This window comes from Anolis sagrei, chromosome 1 (genome assembly GCF_037176765.1).
Source record: "Anolis sagrei isolate rAnoSag1 chromosome 1, rAnoSag1.mat, whole genome shotgun sequence".
NCBI lineage: Eukaryota > Metazoa > Chordata > Lepidosauria > Squamata > Dactyloidae > Anolis > Anolis sagrei.
This window is the reverse complement of record NC_090021.1, coordinates 330495818-330509714: the sequence shown is the minus strand read 5'-3', so window position 1 is coordinate 330509714 and position 13897 is coordinate 330495818. Positions and strand designations below refer to the sequence as shown.

Genomic DNA, 13897 nt, shown 5'->3' with positions numbered 1-13897 from the left:
GAATGTTTCAGCTGATCACCTTGATTTGCATCAATGGCCTGGAAGCGCCTGGGAGGAATCTCTTGTTGAGAGTGGTTTGGTGGTTGGGTAACAACTATGACAGCCTTCATGTTTCTGACTCACATAAGCATAACTTCCCCTGCAAAAGCAATGGCCCAGTTGTGTCTGATTTATTATTTATTTTATTTATTTATTTACTTTATTTATATACCGCTTTTCTCAGCCCTCAGGCGACTGATGCAGAGGGTTATGGAAGCCAAGCTGCTTATCTGTGCCATTCCACATTTCAACCGTGGATATTACATTTTGACCAAACTCTGATCTGACTTGAGCATATATGCCCCAGTTTGCATCTGTGAAATACTGGAAGATATGCAGATGACCAGGGCTTCAATATCCCAAAGGCATGTGATCCTGTCTCATTTCATGAGATAAGCAGGTTAGTCCTGATTAATACTTAGAAGAGAGACCACTAATAATACCAAGTGCTGTAGACTAGATTTTCTGAAGGAGGAACTGGAAAAACCAGTTTTCAGTGTTCCTTGTCTGAAAAAAACTAGATTAAATTCATGAGGTCACCATACATAGACAGGTGACTTGAAGGTGGATGTTTTGCTGGGAATGTTTAGCCTGAAGAAGAGAAGGCTGAGAGGAGATATGATAGCCATGTATAAATATGTGAGAGGAAGCCACAGGGAGGAGCGGGCAAGCTTGTTTTCTGCTTCCCTGGAGACTAGGACGCGGAACAATGGCTTCAAACTACAAGAGAGGAGATTCCATCTGAACATGAGGAAAAACTTCCTGACTGTGAGAGCCATTCAGCAGTGGAACTCTCTGCCCTGGAGCATGGTGGAGGCTCCTTCTTTGGAAGCTTTTAAACAGAGATGGCCATCTGTCAGGGGTGATTTGAATACAATATTCCTGCTTCTTGGCAGGGAGTTGGATGAGGTCTCTTCCAACTCTTTAATTCTATAATTCTATGCACACTGCACATATCTTATTTGTAGTGCAAAAAACTCTTAAAAACAATACATTGGATAAGCGAGACTCTACTGTATCCCCCATATTCTTAACAGTTGCCAACCCAGTCTAGAAGAGATGCAGAGTTTGGAGATATTATTTTCCTTCCTTAACAAGAATAAGGCAATGGGACAGGATGGGATGGGAGAAGCTGAGAGGTATCATACTTGTGTTTGAGTGGGTGACCAAGAGGGTGATTTAATAAGTCTTGGGTCACATACTATTTCATCAAGAGTCCTTCAAAAGGTATAAAAATATAGCACAGCGGATGCTACATCATGGTGACCTAGGTGTTATTTCTGTGCCTCCGTCAGAAAATCATTATAACAAGAGGAAGAGGCCAAAGTACTTTGGGTGTTTTTATTCTATTCGCCTTAATGGCTCTTGCGTCCGTTGATATTTCGACTTCCACCGCCCAACTTTTTGTCTCAGTAATAAGCACAGCTTGACATTGACTGCAGCACATCTACTCACTGGAATTGAGAAGGATCATCGCCTTGACACAGAGATATTCTTTGTGCTGCAATTTCAGCTCTCGCAGTCTTGAAGTTGTTGCCAAGAGCATGTCAAAGATTTCCAAAATCCCTTCCACGCATTTTCCCTCATCCCTAAATTGAAAATGGTTAGAGGGTTAGGAGGAACCCACAATATTATCTCCTTCGAAATCTCTTTTCATGCTCTGATATGCATTTCCTTTTTTTGATCTACAGTCATGATTTAAGCTTTTTCGGGGATGGTGCATCTGCATGGCCCCCAGAGTTGTTTGTTCTCATCCAGTATGTTTGCACCTTATACATACTAGACATGTTAGATTTTAGGCAAAATGTAGCTGTATACAATACCCTTTGAAAATATTTTTCCCTCCAAATATCCCAGTTCAGGCAGGGAGAGTCCGAGTTAATCCTTTCATGTCACTTTTTCCACTTTTTTTTTTTACAAAGGGACATTTTTTTCAATATTTTCAACTTACTTCAGTTACTACAAGCTGATTTCAAGGGGCAAAAGTAGTTTGCACTCAGATAATTCAGCAGGGGAGAGAAGAGAGTACAATCTTGTACTTCCCAGTAGACTCAGGCAAAAGTAAACTACTGCATCCTCTCCTTGTTCCTTTTGTTCTTCCACATTAATACCTTTGGCCATCTAGACCATACTTTGGTGTTGCTTGGCCCTGATTTGGATCTATAGATTTGGATGTACCCTGATTTGGATCTATAGAATGCTGGAGAGGATGTCTTATTATGAATATATAATAATTGTATCTTTTCTATGACCTCACTTTGGTATTTCAGAGGTACACATTTCTGTTTGGGTTTTTGATATCCCAATGGCATGTTTCTTGCATCTTGTTCTGTTGCACATATATTGCATCATTCTAAGCCATTTTGAATTTATTTTGGGGCAGAATAAGAAATACAAACATTAGTTAATTTTTAATTGACTGAAAGATTAATTGCGATATCCAAGCTTCCTTGACTGCTAGTTTATTATTGCAAAATAAGCTTTCTCAAGCTAGTGCTATTTAGACATGTGCTGGACTATAATTCCAATCACCCTTGGCCAATATCTCAGGACATGAGTTTGGTGAATGCTACCATGGAACCATCTTTCTTTAACTGGATAGCCATAATCTCTAAGTACTGTGGCAGCAAATGGTGGTATATAACCCTTGGTCCCATTTGTGAGACGTAGACAGTTAGGTCTTCAAGCATCGGAATATCTTAATTTCCTAACCTAGTCTTCACCAGAGAGTTGCTGTAAAAATGATGGCTTGGAATTCTTCATGTACTTCCCAGTAAAGTAACTATCTTAGTTGTGTAGTTAAGTAATATACTCCCAGCTTGACTTTCCCAATCATGATTTACCAGGCAGAAGCTGCTGCAAGCAACAGGGATTTGTTCTCATGTTGATTAGGAAGCAACCCCCTGGCATTTCCATCCCACTTCAACAAGCAATCTCGAGTGTGAAAAATTATGAAATGGATTTTGTTTCTAGCTGCCACCTTCAAGATCACTTATGTAACAGGGTGGGAATGTCATTTTGCTGAGTCTTGATTGACAGGAGAACAGATCCGTTGTGTTTGCGGCATCTGCTACCTTCTAAGTCAGGCATTTTTATGATCTCTATGTCTTTCAAATACTATTGAAAAGGTAAAGATTGTGAATATTAAACCAGTTATGCAATGCATTCATAACTGTGATAATAAATGTCAGCCAAATATTCTTATTTATCACAACTTCTTAAAGTATGGTTTGCGAGTCACCATTAAAAATAGAGCAGTACGATAGGATTTTATAATTTTTAAAAAATACATGCACCCTTGAAACGGTTCAGTGTCTGTTCGGCTTCAGTAAAAACCAGTAACTGGTCAAATCTGTAACTGGCAGAACTAGGAATTTCATGGCATATGGTATTCTAAAGGAGCTGCACTGGTTCCCGTATCAGCTATCATATGTTGGGCTTATCATTACCAGTGGAACTCACTGCAAAAGACAAAATGTTTGACAAAGTAGATAGTAATAGGAGAAAACAGAGACCACACATCAGGTTCATTGATTTAAGAAAGGAAACCATGATCCTGTATTTGGGCTGTTAATGACAAGAATTATTAGGCTGGCTCTACACTGTAGAATGAATGCAGTTCAATACCACTTTTAACTTCCATGGCTCAATACTATGGAATCCTGGGATCTGTAACTTGGTGAGGCACCAGTACTCTTTGGCACAGGAGGCGAAATACTTTGTAAAACAATAACACCCACAATTCTATAGGCTTCAACTATGGTTGTTAAAGTGTATTAAACTGCACTAAGAAGACTGTAGGAATGATATTGCATTCATACAGTTACCCTAAGTTGAAGCCAACTTGAAAGCAACTTAAAATAATTCCAGAATACGAGAACTGGGGCAATTGCTTATAGACCACTTCTAATAAATGATTTTCTTCCATTGTGTTCAATTATGCTATAGTGATCCCCAGTTTCAAAAACAGCAAGTATCAAATACTACCATTTTTACATTGATATTTTAAAGCTGCAAATCCTCCTGTCTGTACAGGCTTCTTCAGCCCATGGGTTGAAATGTCAGTAAACTATAATAAATAAACAGAATCAGACAGTCCCTCCAGATGTATTGTCTTACCTGTCTAGGACTAGGTCTGGCGCAAAGATGAGTTTTCCAGGATGGTCAATAGATCTCCACATCAGACCCACCATTAACACTTCCAACCAGCAGCTTTCCAAAAGCCTCACTTGATCATACAGGCTGAGCTCTATGAAACCTTGGAAAACATAGAAGAGAGTATCAGTACACTATAGACAGATCCGCTTCAATCTATTTTTTTCCCATTTTGGACAGGTTTGACATAGTCCATGGAAATCCATTGTGCATGCAATATGCATGGGTGTTCTAGGGGCACTCATGAGTCTTGGGTTGTACATTAATCTACACATTTGACATAAATTACGTTTAAGAAAACCGACACTCAACACAAGGCTTGCTCAGTACCGTCAATACATATTTCTGCATGGAATCACTTGGCTCAATTTCTCTGAAATTTATTTATTTATTTATTTTGAACATTTTTACCCTGCCCTTCTCAACCCCTAGGGCAGCATTTCTCAACCTGGGGGTCGGGACCCCTGGGGGGGTCGCGAGGGGGCGTCAGAGGGGTCACCAAAGACCACCACAAAACACAGTATTTTCTAGGTTCTTGTGGGTTTTTTCGGGCTATATGGCCATGTTCTAGAGGCATTTTTCCTCTAGAAAAATGCCTCTAGAACATGGCCATATAGCCCGAAAAAAACCACAAGAACCTAGTGATTCCAGCCATGAAAGCCTTCGACAATACAGTATTTTCTGTTATTATGGGGGTTCTGTGTACCAAGTTTGGCCCAAATCTATCATTGGTGGAGTTCAGAATACTCTTTGATTGTAGGTGAACTATAAATCCCAGTAACTACAACTTCCAAATGATAAAATAAATTCCACTAGTATTCAAATTTAGGCGTATCAGGTATTTGTGCCCAGTTTGGTCCAGTGAATGAAAATACATTCTGCATACCAGATATGTACATTATGATTCATAACAATAGCAAAATTACAGTTATGAAGTAGCAACGAAAGTAATGTTATGGTTGGGGGTCACCACAACATGAGGAACTGTATTAAGGGGTCGGCGCATTCGGAAGGTTAAGAACCACTGCCCTAGGGGGACTCAGGGCAGCTTCCAATTGGCAATAATTCAATGCCACACAAAATAGTAAATATAACAATTAAAAATATTAATTAAAACCAATTTAAAAGGCTTAAACAGTATACTTATGATCCATTTAGCTATTGCCAGTCTGGTGGCTATTTATCTAGCCATATACTAATGATTACTCCGCTTAACTTATCCAAATCCACTTCCAAGCCATGGTCAAACATTATCAATTGTCCTTTAACCTAATTGCCCGAAGGCCTGGTCCCACAACAACATTTTTACCTTCTTTCTAAAGGTGAGGAGGGATGACGATGACCTAATTTCCCTGGGAAGCAAATTCCACAGGCGGGGGGCTACCACCGAGAAGGCCCTGACGAGAAGACCCTGACGAGAAGGTCTCTTTCTACATGCCACCTCTGAGCTTAAGATCTTCTGGGGAGGCCTGCCAACTGTGTTTGAGACAAGAGCAGGGCCTCCCCAGAAGATCTTAAGCTCCGAGGTGGCATGTAGAAAGAGATACGTTCAGACAGGTACACTGGACAGGAGCCATATAGGGTTTTATAGGTCAAGACCAGTACTTTGAATAGTGCTCGGAATTGGACCAGCAGCCAGTGGAGCTGACACAACAGGGGGTGGTATATTCCCTGTATGACGCTCTGATGAGTAATCTAGCTACCACCCGTTGGACTAATTGCAGTTTCCGAACAGTCTTCAAAGGCAACCCCACGTAGAGCGTGGGGTTGCCTGAAAGTAATATAGTCAACAAAAATGTCCCCTTTTTCATAGAGCTATCAAAATATTGGTGTATTTTGTAGCTCACTGTTTTATAAAGAAATGAAAGACAGACAGAAGTACATCTAGATTAGAACATGCTTCTGTGGCATGTGGAAAGACCCTCCTCAGATTTAATGCAGAGGTGGGAACCTGCATTCCTCCAAATGCTTTTGCACTGCAACTCCCAGTATTCTTCTCTATTGGTAGTGCCGCCTAGACTTCTAAGAGCTGCAGTCTAACAGCCTCTGGATAGGATGCTATGCTATATATGACCAGTGTTTTGTACAAAGATGTTATATCACCTTCAACTGTCATCAGTTTCTTAAGGGACTCACGGAGCCATCTGGAAATTTGGATAGGTATATTAGCCCTCTGTAATCCTCCCAATTTCTCCCCTCATACTACACTGCAAGTGCAGGACATGGAACTAATTGGGAATGAGTCAAGTGCAGCCTGTTGTTCTAGTGATGTGCTAAAAGCAGCACAGAGAGGTGAAAAGTGGGCCCTTTTCAAAGGCAAAAGATAAGAGGAGGAATCAAAGACAGAAGCTGAAGAAACATTAAGAACAAGCTACAGATGTAAAATATAGGATTGACAGGTCCATACTGTTCTGAGCCATGAGATTTCAGTGCAAAAACCCGAGATTTAGAGATGACCCACAGCATGAAACAAAATTTCACAGGGTGTGTATTTCAACTAAAAAGGAATCACTAGGGCTGAGATTGTACATCAAAGTGACAGAGGATAATTTTACAGTTACAGCATTTTGTGATAATTGTTCATTATTGAATTGGAACACATCTCACCATGCTAAAATAGTGGATGTGGCTCTTAATGAGACAAGCTGCATTATCACGGGATGCCTGCGCCCTACACCACTGGAGAAATTACACTGTTTAGCCGGTATTGCACCACCTAACATCCACCAGGAAGTAGCAGCCAATAATGAAAGGACTAAGATAGTGACATTTCCAGCCCACCCCCTTTTTGGATATCAGCCAGCACGCCAACGCCTTAAATCAAGAAATAGTTTTCTAAGACCTACAGAGATACTCGCAGCAACACCTCAGCAAGCAAGAGTCCAAAAGTGGCAGGCTAAAACACGGAATCTGAACCCATGGCTGATACCAAATGAGAGATTCCCTCTCGGGCACACAGAAGACTGGATGACTTGGAAGGCATTGAACAGACTGTGCTCTGGCACCATGAGATGCAGAGCCAACCTTAAGAATTGGGCCACAAAGTGGAGTCCACGACATGCGGGTGTGGAGAAGAGTAAACCACAGACCACCTACTACAATGCAGTCTGAGCCCTGCCACATGCACAAAGGAAGACCTCCTTATAGCAACACAAGAGACACTCCAAGCGACCAGCTTCTGGTCAAAGGACATTTAATATAATGCCAAGTTTTAAAACTTTGTGTTTTTTAATACATTACAACTGCACCCTTGGTTGCTCCTGATACGATAAATAAATAAAATTGAATGAAAAAAATGTACAATCTGTATGTGCAACGTATATGTACATTGGCATTGCATGTACAACTCTATTTCAGTAGTCTTCAACTGAAAAAGACTTTTAGATCACACAAAAATGCTCAAGATACACAGGGAGAAGGACACACTCCTTTTAAGGCAGTGCTTTCACCCTGGGACTCCTCCCCTTTGTCTTGCATAACAGAGAAGACAACCAGGCCTTGAAATCCAGGGATCTCATGTGTATAATTAATGAATTTCAAGTGCTGTCTTTCAAAGAAAAATCAAAAGAAATGCAGCTTTGGGAGGAACCATGTTTTCTTTATAGGAGAGAAATGTCTGGGGAACGGGATTTCACTAGCCATCTGTTTGAGTAACCAGCCACTAATTTTTATTTCAATTACTTCTACCCCGCCCTTCTCACCCCCGAGGGGGGACTCAGGGCAGCTTACAAGCGAAGGCACAATTCGATGCCTGTATCACATTATACAAAACATACAAAAACAGTTTAAGCAAATTAACAGATTAAAACATCAATACATCAATACATAAACAATCTCATGCTCAGTGTTTAGAGTTCCGAATGTCCATCCCGTTCCATCAATTCCTGCTCATCATCGGGTTTTTCCTTTAGCTGCCAGAATGCCCAAAGGCTTGGTCCCATATCCAGGTCTTCAGTTTTTTCCTGAATGACAAAAGGGAGGATGCCGATCTAATCTCCCCGGGGAGTGAGTTCCACAGGTGAGGGGCCACCACCGAGAAGGCCCTGCTCCTCGTCCCCGCCAATCTCACTTGCGATAGAGGCGGGGTCGAGAGCAGGGCCTCCCCAGAAGATCTTAAGCTACGAGATGGGACGTAGAGGGAGATCTACCATTGCTGCATTGGTTGTCTACCAACAATTCATTGCATCATCCTTATGGACACTCATTACACAAAACCTAACTGTCCATTTCATTGCTGGGCCAATATATTTCATCCTATACTTGTTTATTTGGTTTTGTGGTCTAAAATCACATGAATGCACTATTAAATGCATTATTATTATTATTATTATTATTATTATTATTATTATTATTTGAAACATTTATATTCTGCCCTTCTCACCCCTAAGGGGACTCAGGGCAGAGCACAACACATAAACGGCAAACATTCAATGTCAGGACATAAAACCATATATATGCAAAACATTAAAATCACTTATATCCACTTTAAAATAAGTTGCTTGAAAACCATCTCAGGACACCATTCTATTATTACCTCATTGTACTGCCCCAAAGGCTTGGTCCCACAGCCACATCTTCACCAGCTTTCTGAAGGACAGGAGGGAGGGGGCTGATCTAGTCTCACCAGGAAAGGAGTTCCATTGCTAAGGGGTAATCACTGAGAAGGCCCTCTCTCTCATCTCTGCCAAATGCACCTGTGACAGTGGTGGGACCGAGAGCAGGGCCTCCCTAGAAGATTTTAGTCTTTGTGGTGGTTAGTAAAGGGAGATGTGTTCGGACAGGTAAACTAGGCCAGGGCCATTTAGGGCTTTATGGGCCAAAGCCAGTACTTTGAATTGTGCCCAGTAACAAACAGGCAGCCAGTGGAACTGACATAACATGAGAGTTGTGTGCTCCCTGTATGTCACCCCATTTCTTAACCTGGCTGCATCTCGTTGGACTTTTTGAAGCTTCTGAACGGTCTTCAAAAGCAACCCCATGTAAAGTACGTTGCAGTAGTCTATATATTATGAAATCCTGACATTTCCCCAGCTTTATACAGCTGAAACAACAAGCAGTGTAAACAGTCAGAGCTAAAGGTAAAAGTAAAGGTTTCCCTTAACCTTTACTGGGAGTCGATGCTCATCTCCATTTCTAAGCCGAAGAATCAGTGTTGTCCATAGACACCTCCAAGGTCATGTGACCAGTATGACTGCATTACCTTCCCGCAGAAGTGGTACTTATTGATCTACTTCCATTTGCATGTTTTCGAACTGCTAGGTTGGCAGAAGCTAGGCCTAACAGTGGGAGCTCACTCTGCTTCCCAGATGTGAACTGCCAACCTTTCGGTCAGCAAGTTTAGCAGGTCAGCAGTTTAACCCCCCCTGCGCCGCCAGAGGCTCCCTGAATTAAATTAAATTAAAACCTGATATTTTTTTTAATGTGCTGAAAACTAGTTTTAAGGGGGGGAAACAGACCAGTGTGGAATTGCAAAGCATATTTCCAGTGATGACAACTTGTGAAAAGAGAGTTTTCAATCTAGTCATGTTTATTACGATAAACTACCTGAAATCATTGATATTTGCATTAGTCATGGCTAAATTAAGTTTCATTGATTTCAGTGGGCCCGCTTCAGGTATGACTAATACTAGATCCAACCCAGAGAGATTTTACACCTTGTAGGAGAGAAAATTAATATCCTGAACAGCAGTATGTCCTGTACAAAAGTGAGGGGGAAATCAAGCCGAAACAAGATACATTTTTTACTAAAGGGCACTTTGAGTGACAAAAGAAGCAGAGATAGTGGCTCAGATGTGAAAATGGACTCTGTTCCCAGCTGAGCACGAATGCCTGGCATTTTCCAATGATCAACCTAAAATTACTTTTCATTAGGGTGCTCATTCAGAACCTTGGCAACTTTAAATTTCATTTCAGACTTTAAAGAAGAGATAATATTCTCCTTGTATTTCTTACCCTTTGCATCATTCACGAGAGGCAGTTTTCATTTTGTCCTGCTGAGCATGTGTTTTGCACACCTTACAAAATGTGGGAATTGCCAGACTACACAATAGTCAGGTTGCTGGGGATACTGCTGGCTGAGTCCAGTGTGTATATATGCGTGTGTGTGCATGTGGTGCACATGTGTGTGTGTGTGTATTTTATACACACACACACACCAGTGTTCTCAACATCATGAATTCGGTTTTTTAAAGCAATTTCGGCTCAATCTTGTTCATTGTGCCCACAATACTAAAATTAAAAAGAGAGGCTAATCATGTTCTCATACTTCAATTGATTAATTAGATATGTGTTAATACATATACATGTGGCTCTCAGCAGACAAGATAATACAGCTAATGTGATGTAACCCAGCCTTGCCCTTTCCAATATGATTGAGCATTATCAATTTCATTCCTTTCAATAGTAATGATTATGGCTAAGACAGTCCTAATAAATCCTCTATCCTTTCCCTTTATCAGATAATTGTCCCAGTTTCTCTCTACTCCTCTTCCTTTGTCCTCAGCCTACTTCAACTGCTGCAAACTGAGTTCAAAGCATAACAGTTTTTATGCTCAGTTAACATAACAGGGAAAAGAAAAGACGAGAACGTGCAAGGAACAAAGGAACCCACACGCTCTTTAAGATCTTCTGGGGAGGCTCTTCGCTTGCTTCCACCTCCGTCTCAGCCATGGCTGATGGGATGAGAGAAAGGGCCTTCTCAGTCATGGCCCCCCGGCTCTGGAACTCCCTCCCCAAGGAGATCAGGCTAGCACCCTCCTTGTCCTTCTTCCGCAAGGACTTAAAGACGTGGATGTTCCATTGTTGGGTGTCTCCCACCCAAGTATGAAACACTGCCGACCCTACTTCGTTTTCAAGTTCAATCAGGATCCGATACCCTCTGAGTATTTGGGCTGCTTTAGAGTGCATTTAGGCTGCAGATCTAGAAGGACAAGTCTTGCTGAAGGAAAGAGTATTTTATCAAACTCTTCTTATAAGTAGCCAGTTCTTGTAGATGGAATGGTGTAGGAAAGAGTTGCATATGTGTTTAATAAAGATATTAACAAAAAGGAAAGTCCTATAAGGACCTATAAAAGCCATACAGTACAGAAAGACGACTGGTGGATAGAGGAGGGAAGAGGAAAACAGCTATATTGAATGGGAGCAGAATTGGTGTACCTGGAAATAAAGGAAAGGAAGCACAAAGAGATATAAACAGAACACAGAGAATGTGATCTGGTGGCAAAAAAGGCAATGGGATTTTGGCCTGCATAAATAGGAGTCTAGTGTCTAAATCCAGGGAAGGCATGCTACCCTTCTATTCTGGCTTGGTCAGACCACACCTGGAATCACATTGTGTCCAATTCTGAGCACTATCATTGAAGGGAGATATTGACAAGCTGGAATGTGTCCAGAGGAGGGTGACTACAATGACCAAAGGTCTGGAGAACAAGCCCTACGAGGAGCGGCTTAAAAAGCTGGGCATGTTTTCAGAAGAGAAGGCTAAGAGAGGAGACACAATGAGGGCCATGTATAATATGTGAGGGGAAGTCATAGGGAAGAGGGAGCAAGATTGTTTTCTGCTGCCCTGGAGAGTAGGACGCAGAACAATGACTTCAAACTACAGGAAAGGAGATTCCACCATTAAGAAGAACTTTATAAATGTGGGAGCTGTTCAGCAGTGGAACTCTCTGCCCCGGAGTGTGGTGGAGGCTTTTAAACAGAGGCTGGATGGCCATCTGTCGGGGGTGCTTTGAATGCGATTGTCCTGCTTCTTGGCAGAATGGGGTTGGACTGGATGACCCACAAGACTTCTTCCAACTCTATGATTTTATGAATGACCCTGTCATCCGGAAGGGTATTCCTGGCTCAGATGAAGAAGATATTTGTACATGTCTCCAGGAGGAGAAATTAATAATTGGATTTAGGCTATATAATTGTTCATATAGAGCCCTGAACACTTTCTGTCTCTCTCCATTTGACTGCAGAGTTCATGCAACAGAGTTAAGCCGCATCGAGTCCTTTGGGAGATGCTAGCAGGGTACAAATAAAGTTTAATAAAAATGCAACAGCGTATCTTCCAAAGCTGTAAGAAGCTTCCCTTTTCAAATACAGTTTCTTGATCCATTAAACCAACCACTGCAACTTCACTACATCTTAGTAAGTCAGTGATGGGCAACTTTTTGAGCTTGGTGTGTCAAAATTTGCCAAAAACCTGAGCATAACTTGGGTGGAGTGTCACTTTAAGAGAAAAAACCACATAATTTTGCAATATTTATAGTTTAAATAAGAAAAATGTATAATCCATGCTGAGTTCTGGAGTGAACAATGCTCAAACGTGCAGATGTTAAATTTGTAGAGCCTTTTACAAACTTAAGGATGGAATTAGATTGGCTCTTATAAGGTGTATTTCTCTGTATGTGGCCTCATGTGTCTGCGTGTCATCAAAAATAGCCATGCGTGTCAGTGCTGACACGTGTGTCATAGGTTCACCATCACGGTAGTAAGTATTACAAAGTACTAGGTCTTCTATAATAATAATAATACCTTTATTCTTATACCCCGCCACTATTTCCCTGAAGGGACTCGGAGTGGCTTACATATGTAACTAAATGCCCACAGACACAGTCAAACCAAGCAAAAACACAATTAAAATAAAAACATAGTTAATTATAACAATCCAGATAAAAATAGTTGGACTGTATTAAACCATAAATATAATTTAAAATATTAAATTAACAAACAACCAAAAGAAAAAAAACTCACCAGGAATCTTTTTGGCCCAGCCGATCATGTGGACGAGTTCTTTGTCCGCCAGCTTTGTCAAGGACATCATCATGGAGGCTTCTGTGAATGGCTTGTTGGGACGGCTCACCAACACGTTGGGGGGTTCAGCTTCAAGTAATATGGACACAAACTGCTCTGGGCTCAAGGTGTTGACAAGGACCTCTTTCATTTGGATGATGGTCTCGTTGGTCTTCTTGACTTTGCTGACGCAGTGCAAGGGGTCTTCTGAGTTCCGATGGCGGCGAATGATCCGATACCCGCAGCGCTCTCTTCTGGAACCTGAAGTTTTTAAAGTTTCAGGGATACAGGACATTTTCATCATGGTATCTTCTTAACCCAATCCCATTTCTTTTGTGCCACGCATCTAATAATGGCCAAGATTCCACCTGAGAAGATGGCATGCAATGTTATACAAGTTGAGTCTACCTTATTAGAAATGCTTGGGACCAGAAGTGTTTTGGATTTTTGCATATATCTGCTTGTATTTACATAATGAGGTATCTCAGAGATGGGACCCAAGTCTAAACATGTATGTTTCACATTCACCTCATTTCACATAACCTGTAATATTACACATGTGTGAGTGACCATGTGCCTTCAAGTTGCCTAATGACTTATTTGTTGAGAATTTCATAGAGGGTTTCTCAGGCAAGGAATACTCAGAGGCGGTTTTGCTAATTTCTTCCTCTAAAACATAGCCTTATGGCACCTGGCATTTGTTGGCAATCTCCCATCCAGTACTAACCAAGGGTGCATCTATACTGTGGAACTCATGCAGTTTTGATACCACTTTAACTGCTGTGGCATCATAGGAGTCGAAGTTTAGTGAGACACCAGCACTCTTTGGCAGAATGTGGCATTCTTGTAAAAATACAAATCCAAAGATTCAATAGCACTGAGCATTGGCATTTAGAGTAGTATCAAACTGCATTAATTCCAC

The 13897-nt window shown here is 41.2% G+C and overlaps 1 protein-coding gene across 1 annotated transcript in view; it reads right to left on the bottom strand.

The window, feature by feature from the left end:
• ESR2 (estrogen receptor 2) overlaps positions 1 to 13897 on the bottom strand; it is a 59346-nt gene that overhangs the window by 5566 nt on the left and 39883 nt on the right. Inside the window, exons 5-7 of the mRNA XM_060754307.2 lie at positions 12937 to 13236; positions 4159 to 4297; positions 1495 to 1628 (exon numbers count right to left, since the gene is read on the bottom strand). Of these exons, the coding sequence (XP_060610290.2) occupies positions 1495 to 1628; positions 4159 to 4297; positions 12937 to 13236 (573 nt within the window). The remainder of the gene's footprint in view (positions 1 to 1494; positions 1629 to 4158; positions 4298 to 12936; positions 13237 to 13897) is intronic.